Raw genomic sequence first — 21,921 nt, 5'->3', positions numbered from 1 at the left:
AAATTGTATATTGCATTACAAAGATCTAATTCTTTCTTTTCATTTGGCTCCTTTTAAATTAAAAAATTTGATTTGTTCTCAACATTCAGTTGAGATGGTCCTGGTTTTTTTAACATCATCGACTCGGTTCAATATGGGCTCCTCTAATGAATTTCAACGTGTTCGATGGGGCGTGCTAATTTTGGGTGACGTGCGGTGCTGTAATTTATACATATGCAAGCGGGGCAACCGCCGATACACACAATGCGAGAGGCAGAATTTGACGTTGAGGACGCGACGGGACGAGAGCCGCCCCCCGTGTGATGCTGCGAAAGACCTGATGGGATTAGGCCGCCGCCGTTTTTTCTTTCTTTATTATTTCACTCTTGACGGACTTTGTTTTCTGGGTGCTCAGTAAAGATATATCCATCGGTCTCGATCAGAAATCGGAGATTTGATTTGGATAAAATTGTAATGCGGTGCAGGAAGATTGAGCCACGAGATGAAAATTAAAAAAAAAAAAAAAAAAATAGAAAAAAAGATGAAATTGACAACTTGAATAAATATAAAGGGAAAGAAAAAGGTCATCGCTGCAGCCAGTATTGGAGTTTCATAAGGTTATGTGATATTTTTTAATTAGGCCCCAAATGCTTATTGAAACAGAATTTTAACGTTTTGATATTTATAACAAAAAAAAAAAAAAAACGCAGGTCTAGATATTTTTTTTATTAATCCCAGGCATTATAAAAAAATATTGGATTTTTTAAACTTATTTTTTAAATTAATAAAATTGAAACAATTAAATGACAAAGTAAGTAAAAACTGAAAAATCTATTCTTGATTAGATTGATTTGTGGTTTTAAACGCGTCCGTTGGAACTTTCCGTTTTATTTAAAAGGCGAACAATTGCTAAAATCAAATGAGGTTGGGCCCAATAAAATCTTTTTATCTGTTCTCACAAACGTGTCCGACGTGAGACTATTCTACTTTTTTCGCATTGTGTCCTTTTCTCAAACGGTCATCCTTCTTTTTCTGGTGAGAGAGGAATTCATCCTAGTGATTGTGTGTGATGGGGTGATCGTGGGACAGGAAAGGGTCACGCGCGACTAGAAAGGGGCCGAGACGACCAAAGGGTTAAGCAGCATCTGCACCTGGGCCGGCCGGCCAACGCAGCCACTGTAACCAGATTGAGTTTCATGAATCGACGCGCAACCCTTTTACTTTCCTCAGATGTGGAATTTTCTCACAGAAAAGTTAATAAAATCGTTGACCTGCTATATATTTTTTTCATCAATAAAAAGATCAAAAGAATTAAAGGGTTGACCGTTCGTTCATCTCACCACCGCCAGCCAGCAGCATTCCTTTTTTTCGCTGTGCAGCCACCCCTCTTATTAACCCTTTCAATTCGATTCACGTTTTTCTTTTTATCGTCAATTGGACTCAATCAGGCAGAGTGGAACGTCCGTTCGATCTTGTGACACTTTTCCGACTTTTTATCAAATCCAATTGCCGCGACCATTATTAACCTTGATTAACCCTTTGAGGAGCGCTGACGTGAGATAATCAAATAATATAGAAGAGACGCGCGCGTGAGTCTCTTTTTAACTCATTATGTGCATTTTCCGCCTCACGTCCAATAATCCCCCTCGCCTTTTTATTTTATCAGGGGGCAGCTGATGCTCATTTTGCGCCATGATACGCAGGCCCCCTTATTTTTATAACAGAAAGAGTCTCGTCTCTTTAGTGATGTGCTGCTTGTATAAAGTATATTTATGCGCGCACCTTTTTGTCAAAGTAATGGCCGTGTTATCGTGTTAATCATCTCCCTGCTCTCTCTGAGCCATAGTCGTCCCATTATTAATGCATCCACGGTGCTGCACGTCGTGTTCAAAACACAAACGCCGGAATGTCCGAGCTGGACGCGCTGGGCGAGAGTGTCACTCAAACTGCTGATAAATTATACTGATCACTCTTCGATGATGCTTGTGGGCGCCGGGTGACCCTGAAAAATCAGGTCAATCTAATCATACGCGCCGCTTATTGTGACCACTTTCAGTCTGCAATGAGGTCTAATATTAGAATCGTTGAAGAGGAACTAAATTCAAAACAACAAAGAGTTTGTTACCGTTGAAGTTGTTTTTAAAAACAACGGAAAATTTTGATTCTGTGTAAGTGGAGCAAATGAATAGAAGATTTATTTAAATTAATGATATGAATAGCTATATCTTAACCTTCCTCCGCTGCTAAGTTAATTTTCATTGCTACAAATTATATTAATAAGAGCATTATCATCTATTAGGCAGTATAAAAGTAAAAAAATTTAAAAAATAACATAAATAACCAAAATAATTATTATTAAATTTTGTTTTATTGATCATAATTTAATTCCAATTCAATTAAAAATTTTCTTTTTTGATGCTCATTGTCAGTTTTATTAATAGTTAATCAATTTAAAAAGTTTTTTTTAATTTCATTTATTGTTTTATTATGAAAATTTTGGAAAATGCACAATTGTTGCTCGTCCTGATAGTTTTTCTTTTATTTAATTTAAATTTTTTTTTTTTAAATTAAATTTTGTTTTTGCATGCATTTATAAGTGGGATGTAATTAAGATACAAATATTTGAATTAGTGCTTCTTGAAGCCTTTGCCTCTGATTTAATGTACGTTTATAAACATTTAATCTTTTGGAATTATTTGTAGGCGCAATTAAGTGCTGCGTCATTGATATAATTTGAGTTTCAAATAGAAAATTTAATAATTCACTAAAATTGGGGACAAATTCAAAAGAGTTATTTTTAAACAAAAATGCGAACTGTTAAATTAATTTTTAGCTCTGGCGCTGGAGTGGGAAGCGCTTAAATAATTCGGAAAATGGATTTTAAAGAAAATACTAAATTACTTATTAAGGTCTTGATCTATTTTCGGAAAAATTAGATTAAAATAGAAACTTTAAAAAGTTTTTTTACGCTACGCACCTATTCCAAATTTCACTTGCCATATTCTCAAATCAGCATAGATTTATATGAACCAATTATAATTTCAATTTTTAATGAAATTTATTTTATTCTATTTGTGGCAGAAGAAATAGTGCAATGCCGCGTGATGCCCAGCAATTTACCCTTTTTCGGTGTATAAAAAAGCTCTCGTCTCCCATGGTGAGGCCGGCGCATAATTTACGACCCGTTGAAAACGAGAATTCCCTGCCTTTATTTTGTTATGTGTTTTGCTGGTGCGGCTGTGCACGGCGCGCACGAGAGAGACCTGCGAGTGCTGATGAGATTTACGTATAAATTAATTTGAGAGTGTATTTAAAAGGCGAGACCGTGTGATTCGGCTGGAAACTCTTAAATTTGTCAAGAATGTTGTCACGAGAACACAGCATTAAAAACTAACACATTGGGTTGTCTACATCTGTTGTTGGGATAAGAAAGACAAGTTAGCGCGCCGAGAGAGATCGGTCCCATACCTGCGCGCGGACAGACAGCTCTGAATGCATGTTTATGGCAATCCAAGCCGCGACTTGTAATGACTTAAAACACCACACACTCTTTTTCAGCGGCAGTCTTGCTCCTATCCCAACTTTTATTTATTCACAGATGCACTTCAGTCGCAAAGGACAATTAAAATATATAATTTTATTTAAATTTTATTGTTCTTTATTCATCCAAATGATATGTTAAATTGTTTACGCATGAATTTTCAATAAAATTCAATTGATACGAAATTAATCCATGGAATTTAATAGTGTTTTTCTAAAAGAAGGTGAAGAAGCAGGCTTTTTTCTCAAAATATTTTTTAATTTAAAAAACAAAAAGCTTTACCAGTTTCATTCATGAGCAAGAAAAATCAACCATAATCAGATAATCAAGATTGAATTGAATATAAAATAAATTTTTCTATCTAATAAACTATTGTTTTTCAACAATTGTATGCAAACAATGTGATGCAATAATTTAGACAAACAACAACAATAATAATAATAAATTGTTTCTAAAACATTAATTTGTCAATTTTGCAAAAGATTTTAATTTACAGTTATATTATTTATTAAAATGGTACAAATTAATTAATGTAATGGGTGCTCTTTTAATTAATTAATATCTCTGCGGGAAAGCATCCAAAAAGAAATTTTATTATGTTTTTTTTTCTCTCCCGGATCGAAAACAAAATAATTTCCATCACTTTTAAATTCAGATACCATTATTTGTTTCTTTTTTTTCACTGACTGCCGTGAAGAAACTCTGTTGAATTATAACTTGCATGCATTATAGTGTGCGCGCCGAACCAAAAGTCGAATTGATGGCCATCAGGTCGTTATTTGTAAAACAAGATTTTTATTTATTTAATGGCCCAGTTTAAAAGTACAAGACTCAAAACCATTCACAGCCTATTTTATGCGCGTTATTAATTTTTATTTCCACACCATTCTCTCTCTCGCTGACGTCGCGCGCCCAAATAGTTTTCAATGTTGTGAAGTGGAGAAAAAAAATGTGTATATATAAATTTGTATCCCGGTCAGCGTGGAAAGGACATTGAATAGATTATGGCGCATTCTTTCGCACTGTCTGCAGGTTGGGTCTATTTTATATTTAATTCTCGGTCCACGTGGGACATAAATTCTTTTCCTTATATAATAACAATTTGCCATGTTTTGAAAAGTTGCCTCTTTGACGATCTTTATCGCACGTGAGTGGACGCGCCATTATAGGCAAATTTATCAACAAGAGGTGACAGAAAAAGATGAGCATAAATTTAAACAGAATTATTTAGGAAAAAACAAACATATTAAATAATAAACTTAACAAATGTCTTATTTGTTGAGTAAATATTTTTTTTCAATTTTTTTTTTAAATTGCTGTGATCTATTTAATGTTAATTAACTGTTCAGTTAATTTTTAACAGGATATTGAAATGCTTTTTCATAATGGGTGTAATATTGATCTCATTTTACAAAATTTATTTTTGATTTAAGTTGACTTTAAACAATATTTTATCAATTAAAATTGAAACAAAGTAATGAACTCATCTATTTCAATTGCAAATTCCTTTTGCCGGCTAAAGATTATGTGCAGAGTCAAGTGAAGTAACGATTATGCGCCGATGTTTGTAATACGCGCTGTGCAAAATAATAAAGTAGGCGCGCGAGGCGAATAAGAATGGACGCAAAATAATAAATAAGCAGTCGAGCCTTTTGCAAATGTGTACGTAGAGAGTGTATAGTTAATTGTGTGGCACGCCGGAATGGACATATTTTTACATTTTATTATTATTTTTGTCACAGCACGGAGGTCCATAAAGATCTGTTAAGTAGATGCAGCACTTCTTCTTCTTGCTGGCCGAGCACAAAGCTGCTGGCACGATTCCTGATTGTTTGGTCGCGATAAGGCGACCAGTATTTATACCTGCGAGTACACCTTACTCACTCTTGATGTATGGACTGCCGCTTCATGAGCATTTTTCCACCGCATAACCCTTTCCATTTCACGCTAGAAAAGAGAGAGATGATTCAACCGGCTGCCTTTATTTTTCTTATATATATTTTCACTCCGCGTGCCTTTTTATTTATATATTTTTTGATAAAAATTATCCAGCCGTGTGACGTCACGACCGCCCAAGTGGACCCCCCTGTCGCGCAGCTGACCCCCTGCTCACGCGCGACATCCCTTTACTCGCGTTTAATCGTAAATATTAACACCAAAAACAAAGCACTCGCCCAATAAAAATTAGTTTTTACGAGCGGCCCAACGTCACAACAAAACCTAAACATCCCAGTTTCGGGCCGATTATCATTATGTGATGGGATTTTTTTGGTGCAGCGCGTTTTATTCGAGATATAAATTATCCGCCGGAATGAATCGGGCGAGGAATGCAGCCGACGGATGATTTAGTGCGCCTCCCGCTAACTTCTGTTTCGCTTTTGCTGCGCCTGAATGAGCGCCGGGACCTCTCCAGCCAGCAGCGCTAATAAGCCGCGTGTTTGGATTTTAATCCATTAACGAGTTGGCTCCTGCGTTGATTGATGATTTATTATCGTGAGAGGCAGAACTACTGTGCATCTAATATATGTACCAAATTATTTCTTTAAAAGCTGGTATAATAAAAAAAAACAATAAAAAAATATTTAAATTCTGCAAAAATAAACTTAAAAAAAATAAATCATTTCTTAATAATGATCAGCTCTTTTATTTGTACAGAGTTTTTAGATAGATATGATCACATTTGGAGTATTTTTGGATAGAACGAAAGTAAAATCAGGCACACAATTTTCTTTTCTCCAATTGAATCGTCAATACTCTATGACTCGAGAGCCTTTAAAAAAAGAATTGAAGAATTGATTATAATTTTGTTTTTTATTTATTGCAAAATAAAATCAATAGGAGCTCAACATCTAAATCCTATATACATTGATCTATATTGGAAAACGGTTCAGTAAACGTCTTTCTCAAGTATATACCTCGAGCTTCTCTCACAAGTGGGAATGAAAAAAGTAAAAAATTAATTGCATCAAACATCCAATTTCAAAACATTTGATTTAATGGTCATTAAACGCCTGAAAAAGAATGGGTTTGCGTGCGTATTTGCATGAAAAATAAAATTGATTGCCACACGCGTTGGCTTGGCAGATAATATGTATATATTTTTAGGAACCGATGGATTGCAGCGCGAGCGCAACGCGATCAGCGCATTAGATAATGTCAGATATCAATTTCACAGCCGGCTGCATAATGTGCGTACGCGCGTATCATTATTTGTCATAATAAAATTATTATTGCTGTAATAATGGAGCCGAGAATGGCTCTCGCGATGTGTGCAATTCAAAGCTCAGCGGAGCAGTCAGTCAAATGAGTCTGTGCAGGTTTACATATTATTTATAAATCGTTCGGCATCGCACCGCACCGGCTCACTTTTGAAAAGAAATGGTGCCGTATTACAAAACATAGGTTCGAATTTCTCCAGTATATATGCGCTCTCTTTAACTTTGTAACCGAGTCCTCAGCAGCCGCAATATAACTCGCCGCGGCCACAACCCGATCAGCTGTTTTCACGCATTTCCATTCATTGATTTAAATTTAACTTTTTAATTTAAGAAATAGTATACAAATTTTTTTATAATTTAATAAAAATATATATAATGAGCATAATTCTTCTTTATTGCAAAATATTTAAAAATCGATGTCTCATTTTAGTAAAGAAACTCAATCTGTGGCAGACTTTTGGCATTTTCAAAAGGGACGACAGCGGCAACTACTGCGCTTCACCTATTTCTCAATGCGGCTGCTGCGTTGGCAGCGAAAACCAACCAGAAAATAGCTTTTGCACCGCTGCTGCTGTCGTGAGCCATTAATTATTCACCCTGTTTATGCAAGTTCACGACCAAGTGCTCTTTTATAGTAAAAATATAGAGATATATGCAGAAAATAAAAGGATTTAACAATTAAAAAGCAGAGAATATTCAATGTTTTATATAGTTTATTTCAGAGGAAACGCCATAAAGAAGATAAATTACTTTTGGGGCACATCACAATGTTTCCTTGTTGCTTACTAAGCAAATTATTGAAATTTATTTAAATAATTTTTTAAAATATTTTAGACCCTGAAGCTTAATATAAAATTTTTGAGGTAGATTTGCAACATTTAATTATAATCTGATTGTTCGATAAATTTTACCTATCCAGCAATTATTACAGGAAAAATGACATATTCCATTTTTTATGATGTTTATTTTTGCAAAATGAAAGAACTTTCTCTCCGTGCGAGAGAAAGCGTCATTCCCATCCCTCGTCTCTATCGGTTCTCTGACGCAACCTTGAATTTACCCACGACTACAAACTTCGTCGATAAAACCCTTCAAGAGAGCGCTTTCTCTCTCTCTCTATTCCCCCTGCAAACACCGGATGCAAATCAACCTGGCAGCGCTTTGGAAGCGACAAACGTGATTTTCGCCACCGTCTGCGGATTTCAGGGCTGCGAAAATGCATATATGTGCGTCGCGGGGGTTGGGTGTGTTCGTCGGCCGCTCGCTCGCTCTTTCGCTCCCCAGCTGATCAATACTTTGGTACACCTTTATATAAAACATAAAGCAGCGTGTGTACTCTGCTGGCTGAGAAATAAAGGGTGTGTCATGGCCGCCGCCGCCGCCGGTTCGCTCTGTTTGTGTAGCTGAATATATAGATGCAGCTCTCGCTGGCTCGCAGAGAGGGATGCTCGCTCGGCACTGAAGCTGCTGAAGCTGCCGCCGCCGCTACGGAGGACCCGTTGTTACCTGATACCCCTGCATCGAGCCAACTCACTCACTCACTCAGTCGGCAGGCAGGCAGGCCGACGCGATCCACCCCATGCTTGTTGGCGCAGAATTGCTATTGTGAATCATGTGAAAAGTGTATGTGCACAAAGGAACATCGGCAACATTATGTGCTCTGTTCCGCGAGCTGCCTGGCCGACGTGCTGCGGCCCCCGAGAGACAGCGCCGTTTTTTTCATTCTCCAATTATTTCCTCTTTTCTTTCATTCTGCCAACCGAGCACGCTGAACAAAACTAAACGACAGATCTCTGAAAGAAATTTGTCAGAATAACGCTGGAAGTGTGAAATTAGATTGTTAAATTAATTATCAATCCAGTTAATTAACATTTCTTGCAAGTCTAATAATTAGAATAGCAAATCATCAGTTTCACCAATTAAATCAGCAGTTTGTCTGCTAATGAAATTTAAAAAAAAAACTCCAATTAGTGTCTATAAAAGTTTGTCAATAATAATTATTTTTGTTTATTTTATTATGAATATCTTAAACATTAGTTGCTGTTTTATTTTTTATTTCAGATAAAAATTAAATTTCACAAAAATCAATCGTTTAAACATTATCATTGCATTTTTATTTTTCTGATCAAAAAGAGAATAATCTATTTTTAAGTCTCTAATCTCCTCTCACAATATTTACCTTGTGTCGAATTGAACCGACTAATTTTACCTCAAGGTATTCTCAACTTCTTCTAATTAGTTTCTTTTAAACCTCAGTGGAGAGAAAACAAAGAGAGGATTCCCGGCTACTCTCTCAAACCGAAACGGATAAAGCGAGATGTTGATAATAAAAATAAAAATCTAAAGCGTGAAATATCTTTCAACTCGCTAGTTGTGTTAGAATCGGTTCGAGTGTGAGTGTGGTGCTGCATGGCGTCACGCACATATCCAATTGCATTTTGATTTTGAGCCAGAACAACCGAGTGTCTGGCCCGTCAAGTTTAATGGACCGGCAGCGGCACTTCTTCTTCTTTCTGCTCTTCTTTGCAGCGCCTCTCTTTTCGTCTTTTTTACACGCATTGCGATACTAATAATAATCTTCAAATGAGCACAAAATTTGTGCGGAATTTCACGCGTAAACAGATCGAGAGATGAAAAATGAGGATCAAAATGGGGGACGTTGGATCGCAGCCAAAACCGAGATTTGATTTTTAAGTATCTGAAGCAAATAATTGTTTAACACTTTGTACATGAACCATGAACACCTTTTTTAATATTTTTGTTCAAAAATATTAATTTTAGTAATTGTTGATGACTTTCGAGAAAAATATTTCAATAACCTAGAAAGACTGAAATTCTTGTGATTTTTCTTTTCCTCTTTCAGAAAAGTTTGGAAAATTAGAGTTTATAGATTTTATTCTATCCCCTGTTAGATATGCAACGCTTTAGTTACGCCGCCCGTGCGGGTTGCCTATGCCCTCTTCCATTCCACTGCAACTCGGTTCAGATTCTCGCCTCCGATAACAAGATTTGAGGAAAGGAAACGAAGCCCGTTAAATGAGTGTTGGCAGGAAATTAGCGCTAGATTATAAGGCGATAATCCATGCATGCATGCTTATTTGATTATCATAATTGGATACTTATGTTGTAGCCGTGATCTAATTATGTCCGGTGACAACTCTAATCTAATCAGTGCAGATTGCGTCAACGACACGTTCGTTGCAAATTCCACCCTCATCAAAATCTATGACGAAATGAAAAAAAAAAATAATAATAAAATTAACAATGGAATTTTGTTGGTTGTTTTGATGCTGGAAGGAGGTACCAGCAGCACCGAGATAATATTTTCTTGTGCAATTGAACGTGCTGCTGGTCCATTGTTCCCGGAGCACGTCTTTTTGTTTTGTTCAGAGACACATCATCAAAATTCCGCTCGGCGAGTGTTGTTTCCAGTCTCGAGGGTTGCATACCGAGTGAATAAATTTCGCGGCGCGGCTGCTCGTCTGCCCCAGCGCCAGAGAGCGACTTGTAGCAGCGTCGAGATGAGAGGCGGAGCCGCCGAACACACGCCTCGACTCGCGCTGGGCGTGGAAATATCATGATTGGCTACATATCTTGGTGTCAGCTGCAAAAAACCGAGGGTGCTCTCAACACCAAGATGTGATAAAAACATCTCATTAGTCGCTTCAGGCATCTGGCGTGCTCCTGCCTAACTAAGCTAATGCCTGCTAAAGCGCTCTGGGGTCTTTAGTTTGATAAGAACGATAATTTAATCGTGATTTAACTAAAGAATAATCGATACTGGGATTTAAAACCGAATTGAATTTAAACTTGCAGGCTGTCTATATTTAAAATAGAATGATATATATTTAATTAATATGATAGTTAATTGTTAATTTTATGTGAAATTTATTATATTATTGAACCAAACACCCTGACTGTTAATAATCATCGTAGAGTATAATAATATATCATCATTAAAGTCACTAGAACTATTATTAATACAAGTATTTTTACCTGATATTTAACTAATTTTTTTAACAATTTTATTACATTTATATAATATTTTATTATTTATATTATTAATGTCTTTTCTAATATTAAAAGTAAATTATGCCCGTTATTCAAGAGGGATTTTCCTGCGGTTCTCTTATGTAAAGAAAACGGATTAAAAATTAATTCCAGTTTGCATCACCAAACCGACGACCACTAATGCGTTTCTGTGATGATGACGTTGTGGAAAATGCGGCAGCCGCTCTCGTCGGCGCTGCTTTTCTTGCTGCTCTCGCGCGCCACTCGCTCTTTCTCTCCGCACGCAATCCACTCACTAATGGATTGGCGTTCTGAGCAAACAAAGTGGTTGACACTGAGGCAAAAACCCTTGGGGACCAAAGCTTTCCCGCAGCAGCAGCACATTTATTCCGTATATAAAATATATACCCTCCAGCACAAAAAAACAAGGGTCCACTATAATATCGTAAATTAAGCACCCTGATCGCAAAAATAAATTAAATTTAATTTACAGAAACTTAAAAACCATAAGCAAATTGAATTAAGAATTTTAATAATGAAATAGAAATAAATTGCTCCAGAAAAATGAGCAGAACTAAATCTATTATTTGTTTCCATTTTTCTGAAGTTTATTTCAAATATATAATTAGCAAATCTTTAATATTTATTGTTTTTGTTTTCAGGTAAGAGTGCTCAGATGATATTGGCATAAAAATGGTGAAGGCGTTTTAAAGTCAACAACTGAATTTGTGAGTAATTTACATGTTTCAAAAAGAGACAATTCAAAGATATATTATAATTATGTTTCAAATATTTCATTCAAAAGAAGAAACCTCATTTTTCTATTCTCTGTGCAATTCTTTGTCAATTTAGTTTTTGAAGGGATTGTAAAATTAAAATTTTAATTCACTGCATATTGCTAATTAACTGGTTTGAGTCCAGATGGGCACAAAAGAAAAGATAGCGATTAATCGTCAAATGCAGAAAAGTTGGAAGAATGCAAAACTCATTTTAAATATTTAAAAAAGGAATTTTAAAATTTTTGGTGCGGTCATGCAGCTCCACAGGCGCTTGAGCGTTGTAAAGGATGAGGCGTGCAGCTTCTTGGAAGTGTAATTTATTAATGCCAAGAGGTCAATTATTAAAGCGTGCAGGGGAGGGCACATTAATCAGTTGGTGATCAGCAGCCGTCGGCGAGTGCAAAGAGCCTGCCCGGAATTAACGGCGCACGCATTAGCCAAGCAGCATAAGCGCTAGGGCGATTCTTGGTTTTTTATGGCTATTTTAATATAAGATGTATCCGCACCAAGATTGATGGAGACGCAGGAACTAAATTACTCAAACTGTGGCAAAAAATCTTGGAGATTGCAGCATTGATAAATTAAGAACAGTTTTTACACGGAATCTAAAAGAAAGAAATTATTGATGGAAAAGAATCGCACTTAAAAAATATTTTATCAAATTGAAATTTATGAACTTTAGTTTTCTCATTACAAATTGATTTTGAATAATTATCTTTTTTGGAAATTTTTTCCATTATTTGTATAATGAAAATTATGCTACCTTACTGCAGAGAGATATGTAATTTATATCCCATTTTGAATTTTAAATCTTTTGTGAAGTTTCCGACGTCGTAAAGGGGCGTTGGTGCAGCGGAGAATTATTATTTTCTTGGGCGCGAGAGCACATTTGGTGCTCGGCAGGCGCGCAATGATTGATGGAGGAATTATGAGCGAGAGTACTTTTGAGCGGAATGCACGGCGCGGCAGAAAATAACGAAACACATTGTGACATCAGCGTGTGTGGCCTTTTTGACTCGCTTGTACGGCCGCGCACAATGAGCGGCAATTAACCTCGCGTATCCTTCATTAAACGCAGCGCGCACGGTTTATTATAATCTGGAGCGAGGCATCTTAATAGGAAAACTCTTACTTGGCCGATACAAACTTAAATTTGGGTCAAATTATGAGAGGAAAATAAAAAAATCTTATTGCTTAACACATTCCTATATGATGTATCTTCCAATTTTTTTAATGGTTGTTTTAAATAGTTTAAAATTAAATTTGGGTTCTTTAAGTTAAATTTGCTTATAAATAAATTTTTAAATAATTCTTTTATCACAATAATTATGTTATTTACAATTTTAAAATTGAGATTGAAATTGACAATTAGAAAAAAAGTATATTAAAAAAATAAAATATTTATAAAATCTTTGTCTCATAATGGTTTTTTCATGATTTCTTAAGATTTACATTAAATTACTACAAATCCAAATGCAGAGATTTTCTCTTTTTTTATAATGCAATTTGAATATTTTATCATTACTCTAAAAATGTAAACAGTATTATTCATACATCCCTCCCTTCGCGTTAAATTAAAAAAAAAGGTATTAGGTTATGTATTTGAGCAAAATTAATTAACTGGTCTTGGGATAACTTTAAGTTTAAAAACTTTTTGACATTTTTATCTTAATTTTTACGGAGAATTACTTTTTCAGTTAATTTGATTTAACATTTGAGTGACAAAATATTCAAGTTCAAGATAAAGTAATTTGAGAGACAAACTGATCCGCGCATATTATGGAAAATTCAGAAGCTCTCGTAAATAACAGAGAGTGCGTCTTGGACAAGTAATTGCTGAAGATAAAACGCGAGGCTGTAGTGTCGGGGGCGTTATTCGGGGGGCGGCGGCGGCGGCAGTGACAATGCACAGGTCTCGTTAATCACTTGTCCTGGCGCAGGGGCGGACGGGCCTTGGATGGGTACGTCGCTCTACGCGCGTCGGGCGGGCAATCTCGCGACGAGGCTCATTTGTGATGTCACGTGGATGTGAAACTGGATCCGCTGGCTGGATGCTAGCGAGGACCACCGCACCAGACCTCCTGACATTTATATTTAGAGCCTCGCAACCCTTTGCCTAAACGCCGATGAAAAAGCGCCGCAATTTATCAATCCTCCGCTTTTCGGCCCAAATTTGAGTGAAGGACAAGCGATGGGGATTGATTGGTTTGTTGAAACGCGCGGATGCTGCGCCAGATGAAATTTGACCGAGAGCTTAATTGCTGCAGGTGTGAAACGTGGTGCATTTTTTTATTTTCCTATTTTTGGTTTTGCTTGAGAGAGTAACATAAGGAAATGCCTAGAATTGAGTTTTTATATTTTTTATATTTTATTTTTATGAGTTTTATACCGTTTTTAAACTTCCATATGCTGAGATTTATACAGAACTTAATTATTGTTCGATTATTATTGAATTTTTTTTGTCTATTTATTAGAAAAATTCAAATGGAAATTTGAGATGGATAGCTCAACTTAAAAAATACATAATTTTTTAGAGGTTTTTAAGAAGCTTTGCTGAAACTGGTTGAGAATAACCTTTAGGCTTTAAAGAATGGTATATGCGTAAAAATATTTCTAGATTTTTAGTTAAGGAATTGATCAAAATTAATACTATAACTTCCCCAAATATTTTATTTTTGTGTATAAAAAAATATTAATTTATTAAAACTCAGAAGTTATGGGAAACAGTTTTATTTAAATGTATTGGGAGGGCAATAAAGTAACTAAAAGAAAAAAAAAGCAGATTTGAACAAACTCTTAATACATTTTAATATATTTAATAAACTTTTTTATATATATTTCTTTGAATAAATAGTCAAAATGGAGCGTTCGCAATTTTGCAATAAATTATTATATTTGACAAAACTTCATAATCATGTTATTTTGTGCAAATCTCGGTCTCATTCACTCCTTGCGTAATTCACACCAAATGCACGCTTGGATTTGATGAATGAAATGCGTGAACGAACGTGAATCAAACCGGGTGCGTCACACGTTTTGCTCCCGTCGCGAGGAACACCATAATATATATATCGTGTCAACGTTTAAGTGGAACTGGATCAGATTGAATGAGTTCTATATTAAATTAACTTGTAATGCACACTGATCATGCGATACGGCGCTGCGCACACACGAAATTAAAACCATCGTCAAACCAGGAAGATAAATAATACGCACGCAGCTGTCACTCATTTTACTGCAGAAAACCATTCAGTAAGCGGTTCATTGTGGCAGACGTAAAGTATAATTATATTTCACGTAGAAAATATACTCAGCAACAATCAATACAAAATTGGGTCACTTTTTTAACTTTCAAAATTTCATATTTGTTTTCTCTGAAACAGTAAAAATTATATTTTGGAAAAGTCTTTTTGGATTTTTGACAGTCAGTGAAAAAAATTATAAACGCGACCGTCAATGCTGAATTTAAATAAAAATAAAAATTGTTTCAAATTCAATGTTATCAACTTTGTAAATTTTCTCTGCATAAACTAAATAACATTAATTCACAGTTTAAAAGTAACAAAAATACATAAATGTCTCCCCCGTAGACAAATAACCGTTTTGCAACAGAAATTAAATTTTTCATTTTGGATGGATCTGTTATTATGCTTGCGTATCAAGTTGAAAGCAGAGAGGTAGCATTTTTGTGACGAGCGAGCAACACGAGCCTGCCCCGCTTGCGCTCATATGTATGCATAGCACATAGTGAAATGAAGATCTGAATAAAAAAGCTGCCACTGGGCAAAATTACACCCAAAGAGTCAGGCTTCATAAATGAACGAGAACGCTCTCGACGCGAGTGAGCGAGCGATATTAATATTTGCTTAAATCAGCAGTCAAGAGCATAGGAAATGCGATGCGGATCGGGTTCACTGAGATTCTGCACCAGCGTATAATTGTGCAGCTGAATTGCTTATTTGGATCATTCATTCCTCTTTTATCATTGATTGTTGTGCAAAAAAATGTTTGAAAATTATTATAATTAGAAATTTTCAGTCTCAGAAATTTTTCTTTCGCGATTTATCTGCTCCACAATCATCATTATTATTTGGAAAGTGAAGAACTCAGGCCTTTTTCCTTGTTTAAAATATTGTTTTTATTCAAAATCAGGTTTCGGTCATGGTCTGCGACCCTATTTCAGAAGCAAGAAAAGTAATAAATAAAAAATCAGCAAATTGAAAAACCACATTTTTCAACAAGAAAATTCAAAAATTTAAAACAAACATATTCAATCCCCCCCCTCCCCCGAGTTCTTCACAAGTGTCAATTTCTTATTCAAACAAAATCATTATTATTTTTTATTTATAAAATTGTTTATTTGTAATTTATAAGAAACAATTTGTTTGTAAAAAACGAGGATTTTTTTTGGGATAACAAAATAGTCATCAAATTTTGCAAATAACATTAAAACTGACAAATTTATGAACCAGTTGGTTGTAAAACATCAGCAAAAAATAGGTTTTTCCTTGACTTTTATCCATCCTCTTAATTCTCTGATAACATATATACTTTCCTGCAGACCTTGCAGAAAATAGGAAAAATACTTCGCATATAATGAGTGGGATGATTTTGGTCCTATATAAAGTTAAACTGCGTGGAGTGCTGAATACGTCGGCGGCGATAATAAAAATTCAAAAGTGAGTCAGCGGTTTCAAAATGCAAAAGAGCGGCGGCGAGTCGTCCTGTGATGTGCTCACGTCGCTCTTGCTCAAGTATTCTCCAAATAGAGAGGAAACTCTCGAGTAGCCAGCCAAATTAACATGATCACATTAAAGTTACGCGTCCACATCACAACATCAGCAGCTGCTGCCGCATTTCTTGTGTCAATAAACACCAGAAACCGTAATACCGCAGCATTCGAATAAAATATCAATGAAGCTTACAATTCAGTTTATAAAATTTTTATCAGAATTTAAGTAAATTTGAAATAAGACAAATTCATTATTTAGATATTAATTTTAATTAAAAAAAGTATATTATTAAAAAAGTATTATAAATTCGAGAGTCCTTATAATTTTTTTTTAACTACATTGAAAATGCTTTTATCTGATCAAAGTCCCATTGAAGCGGTCAAAGAAACACTTCCCAGTCGTTCTGGAGATTCCATAAAAATCCCCCAACAAGCACTCGGCGATGCACTGCCTGACAAAATATTTGGCTATTTTTGCTCCACACATGTCTGCGGGAAACAATTTATTTTTATATTAAGATTTAATAAATGTAACGTTACCAAATCGTGGATCGATGATAGCAGGACATGTCAGCGTTGCCAGAAACAGGAAAGCAAAAACTTTGCAATGAAGCGTCATGACGCAGGCTCTGCAGCATAATAAAACTATTCAGCGCAAATGTCAAAAACAGCAATAATTAATTGCATCAACTTTTTCATGGTAACTCTCTATGATATTTTGCTCTTCCGCTGTAAATTTTCCCACAGATAGCATATTATAGATGAATATCCTGTGAAAAGTTGTAAAACCTTATAACATGAAATAATATTCAAAAAGAAAATGAAGTAACACCTAAAATAAATGGGTATGAACTTACAAAAGACTAAGCTAAATTAAAATTATAAAAAATAGGAATATTCATATTTGCTAATATTTAGCAAAAATTAGTGAATATTATTTCATTTTTAGAATAAATATTTTATTAGAAATTGATCGATAAAATTTAATTACGTCTGAATTAATATAATTACAATTATAATCCCTTAGCTTTAAAAAAAAATACTACTTCATTATTTTTTCAGTAATCGGTGCTGGGAACGTGATGAATCTGAAAACTTATTCCTATGCAAAAGCTGACTAAAATTTGACTAATTTGTACTGTTATCATCTAGATTTTTCTCAACTCAATTGAAAATTGAAAAAATATAACTGGGAAAAGTTTGCTCCAACCAATATGTTGAAATTCAAAATGAGATTGGAATTCCTTTAAATTTTAACATATCCGTTTCTGATAAAAAAGCAAAAATCAAAGGGAGAAATAAAATCATATATAAAAATCTTATAAATTAGCTGATAGAACTAGAGAATAATAATCACGATAAAAAGAGAGAATAAAAATAAAAGAAGCGGTAAAAAAACTGAATGACTGCGGCCGGCGGTTTGTGCGGTTGTGTTATTAAATACATATATGATTGTGTGTGGCAGGCACAGCAGCGCGGCAGCAGCAGTTTCTCGATATCATAGACCGCACATGCCCTATATATAGAGAGCATTTACATATACCAAGTGTACAGTTGGCAATAAAATGAAATTCTACGTGCTGGTAAGTGTGACAGGTGTTGAAGGCTCCCCACGGGGGGCTCACCGCGGACTCGCCTCTCCGATATCAAACATCAATCTGCTCTCTCGCTCTGTTGTCATCGGCCGGCGTCGCCAAACCGCAGCAAATGCAATATTTTTCTGTCTGCTAGTTCTCGGATGCTGCGTCGACGAAACTAATCACGTAGAAAATCATGCTCGCTCGCTGTAGCCTCACCGACGACCTGACCAGAAATCTGGCAAAAAATCAACGAGCCGCGATCAGTGTCCTCTCGGTGAACGCACTCGTCCTTGAGAACTGCTTTTTCCACAGAAGGTGTGAACGAGTGTAATTAAATCAAATATCAAATCAATTTTCCAATCAAAAGTTAAATAAAAGCGCTGTGGAAAGATAGGTGAAATTTCCAAAATTCAAATTTCATGTTGTTACATTACAGAGTATTGCTTTTCACAATGCAGGTAACCCATACATGCCAAATGGACTGCAGAGCTTTCAAAATAATTACGAAAAAATGACAAAATCCAATCTTAAACTGATCCGTTAACCTTATGATTAGTACAAATTTCCATTGTTATAAAATCAACATCAATAAGTCACCGGTCGATAAATTTAAAATAAATAACTATAGCAAATCCTTGTTTATTAGTAAAATTTGAGTGTTGCAGCTTTGAAATTTACCCTATATTTTTAAAAGTATTTGTTAAAATAATTTATTAAAATTTTAATTATCTTGCTTAACAAGTTTAAAAGCTGAAAATAGCTTCAAATAATATGTTACCATAGGATTGTGAGCGCATATAATTTAATGTTAAATTCGTGAAAACTTATTATGATAAAATATAATTATAAAAAGCCTAATTTTGTGTATTTGAATTATAATACACTGCAGTTTCCCCACAGGAAATATATATCAAGCTTTGTGTCTCAATTGATACATTATGTAATTTTTATTTAAGTCACAATTATTTTTAATTAAGACATAATTAAAGTTTCTAATAGCAATTTGGACATAAATAAACAACAATAATAAAAATAATTCAAGAAACATAAGAAATTACCGTTTGTAAAAATTTTAAGTTATATTTTCCACTTTTACAACGTCATGGTTTAAGTTTTAGAGCCTTTCCAAGTAATTCCTACCCCCCAATGCAGAAAATTTTCTCTGCGGTCCAAATTTATGAGGGCAGGTGGTTTTCTCTTATATACAATTTTACTGCGTATAACGTTTTTTCCCGTTTATGCCTGTGTTTTAGTGCCAGGCGAGGACAGAAATCTTGGCCGTAAGTGCAACAAGTAGAGCACGTTGGAGCTTTGGGGGGTGACGATTTTCTGCTCGAGGTCCCACTCGAACGCCGCAGAAAGATGCAGTGGAATTTTAATTCCCACTTTGACAGAAGGTTCTGATTTATTTGAAGTAAATTTGAAGGGGACTGGCACTTTTAACGCACGCTCCGCATCCTGTTTGGGGTGTTTCGAGCCTAGGGTGGAGTTCACCGACCTTTTTGTGGTCAAGCCGGCCTGCAACATGTGCAACACACCCCTAGGACAACATGCTCGCGGCCTGCTTTTGCGCCCGTAACGCAGCATTCTCGAGCTGGAGTGTTAAGTGAGTTTTGTCATTCATGTTAGTTATAGACAATTTGTACGTTTAAAATAAATTTAACCGTGAATTTAAATTAATTTTGGCATTTCTTTAAATTTTACGTTTATCAAAGCTTTTTAATTATTTATTTCTTTTTAATCAATAGGAATTGTGTGGTTTTTTCTTTAAGTTTTTATTATTATCAAAATTCAATTCAAATTTATTAATTTGAATATTTTAATAAATAATTTACTAATAAATAAAAATCGTGGTCTTTTTAAAATCAATTTTCTGATCAAAATTGTTTTTTCGGATAGTCTCAACGTCTCCAGGTTAATATGTTAGATTCTGGTTTTAATTAAAAAAAAGCCCAAACTATGATAGCTTTTGATAGATTTTTAGATTGAGATTAATTGAACACAAACCTATTTTTATTTTTCTAGTTTCAATAAGTACATACTTTGTTAAAAAGCAAATATGTGCCCTGCCCAGCCCAAATATACATCATTTAGATTAATTTAGTTGTTAAAAAAATGTTTTTGAATGGTTCTTTTTCCTTATATTTGCCACATTTTATTAATTATTATTAATTTTTCTTTAGTAAATTTAAAAGCAAATTTTTTCTATAAAGCTTTTCTATAAAAATAAAATTAGCAATTTTGAAAGCAAAGGCCAAGGGCGCTTCGAATGCGCAGGCACAAGCCTTTACCAAAGGGTATATATAAATAATATTCTCTTTTCGTTCAGGCCGTGCGCCCTCATCAGCAGAAATTCATTAATCTACTTCAAAAGAAATCGTTTCCCCTCCTCACGCGGCTGCTTAAAAGGTTCCGCACACAATTAATAACTCATTTTTAAAAGAACAAAGAGCCTTTGCATGACTTTCCGTCCAAGTTGACACTCACTAGGGGCATAGATCAACCGTTCTGAGCCAGATTCATTTTCAAAAGACCAATTAAGAAAAATGAAAGTAATTTTAGAAATTTTAAAATTATACATTTGTGTCAACAAATTTACTTGGAAAATTATTTTGTTAAAATTTTCCAGAGGATGTTGCACCTAAAAAGAGGGGTTGTTTGCGTTCACTTGATAATGTGGTCCTCCGCCCAAATGAGAAAAAGATGACTCGGCGGCAGCAGGGGTAGGGGGCGAGCATCAAAACAGAGAAAACGCTGCGCTCTCTCGGTTGCAGTCAGTTCTGCGTTGGCCCTCATTTGGCGCGAGTGAATCTCCGCCGCCGCCCAAAATGTACAAAAGTATTCTGATGTACGCAGATTTTCCGTCAACTGCTGGGCTTAATTATTTTGCTCACTACAACAATAACAATAAGCGAATCAGAGAGGCGGACGAACATGAGAAATTGGCGACGACTGCCGTTGAGACGCAATTCGCTTTCAGGGGCACAGATTTTTCAGAGCATCAACAGGTGAGAATTACTAAAAAAATTATTTTTCAAACTAAGCGGACAGTTAAAGCAGAAAATCCAAATTGAATGTTTGTATATATTGATTTAAAATGCATCAAGATTTATTGATTTAATTTTAATGAATTCAAATTAAAAACAACAAACAGCGCCTTTTACAGCAATTCATAAGCTTCTAGCTAAGCTAAAACATCGCTCGTTTAATTATTTGACAAATTAGCCACAGGCTAAAAATTCGTCCAATGGTAAGGATTTTAAATTACAGTCATCAAAATAAATTAAAAAATTTAATTTTAAAATTATTTGGTGGTTTTTAGTCGGTTTGCAACACAAGAAGCATAAAACGAACAATGTTTATTAGTTATTATTATGAAATATTGTACAGATTTGAGAGGAAAAATTCATTGCTCTACTGCATTGTTAAATTTTCAAGTTCAGGTGTTTTAGAAGAGTTTTTTTTATGCATTTTGTTTACTTTTTGTTCACGTCGTCCACATACGAGCATTTGCTACACCAAAAATTTGTTTCCAATATTTTTGTGAACATGAATTTGAAGTAATTATAAAGTATTGAAAATATATTTTTGTTAACAACAAAGAATTGGAAAAGTGGCAATATTTATCCATTTGAATAAGTAAATCAAAATTAATTAATTTTACAAAGAAGAACTCAATGTAACTTTTGAATTCATTATGAAGCAATTAGGATAAATTAACACCGGCGTTTTCTGTTGAATGGAATAATGACCTGGCGGCAGGGCGGGAGGGGGGTGGCGAAATGGCACCTGATTGGCCGACGGCTCGGTGACCGGCAAAACTCGCGCGACAGGAGAAGCGCACGCTGTGGCAGACTCGCGCTTTGTCGTGGCCGGATGAGTTCAGACGATTGACCGGGGGCCGCGGACCCCGATGGTGCGAATCCTGTCCGGGCTAAGCAGGGCCCAGTTGAGTCCTGAGCAGACAAGCGAGACCAAAAGCACCCTCAGACGTTTCGCCTCAGGGATGATAGATTTCGAGGACAGAACTCAGGTTAGGAATTTTTGATCGGGAAATAAATTCAAGGAATCGAAATTTTCT

General features: G+C 35.2%; 1 protein-coding gene across 8 annotated transcripts in view; it reads left to right on the top strand.

The window, feature by feature from the left end:
• LOC132202410 (eyes absent homolog 2-like) overlaps positions 1–21,921 on the top strand; it is a 50,684-nt gene that overhangs the window by 14,671 nt on the left and 14,092 nt on the right. For 6 of the 8 annotated variants that reach the window (XM_059629311.1, XM_059629308.1, XM_059629313.1 and 3 more), the window contains exon 1: positions 20,637–20,848. The exons of 1 other annotated variant lie outside the window; for it this stretch is intronic. In XM_059629311.1, coding sequence (XP_059485294.1) covers positions 20,669–20,848 — 180 coding nt within the window. In that variant the 5' untranslated portion in view covers positions 20,637–20,668. Of the gene's footprint in view, positions 1–20,636; positions 20,849–21,688; positions 21,874–21,921 lie in introns of those variants that run through there. One more of the 8 variants, XM_059629314.1, reaches the window with a different exon arrangement.

The sequence above is a fragment of the Neocloeon triangulifer genome, unplaced genomic scaffold (genome assembly GCF_031216515.1).
Source record: "Neocloeon triangulifer isolate White Clay Creek 2 clone unplaced genomic scaffold, ASM3121651v1 ptg000015l, whole genome shotgun sequence".
NCBI lineage: Eukaryota > Metazoa > Arthropoda > Insecta > Ephemeroptera > Baetidae > Neocloeon > Neocloeon triangulifer.
This window is presented reverse-complemented; position numbering and strand designations above follow the sequence as displayed.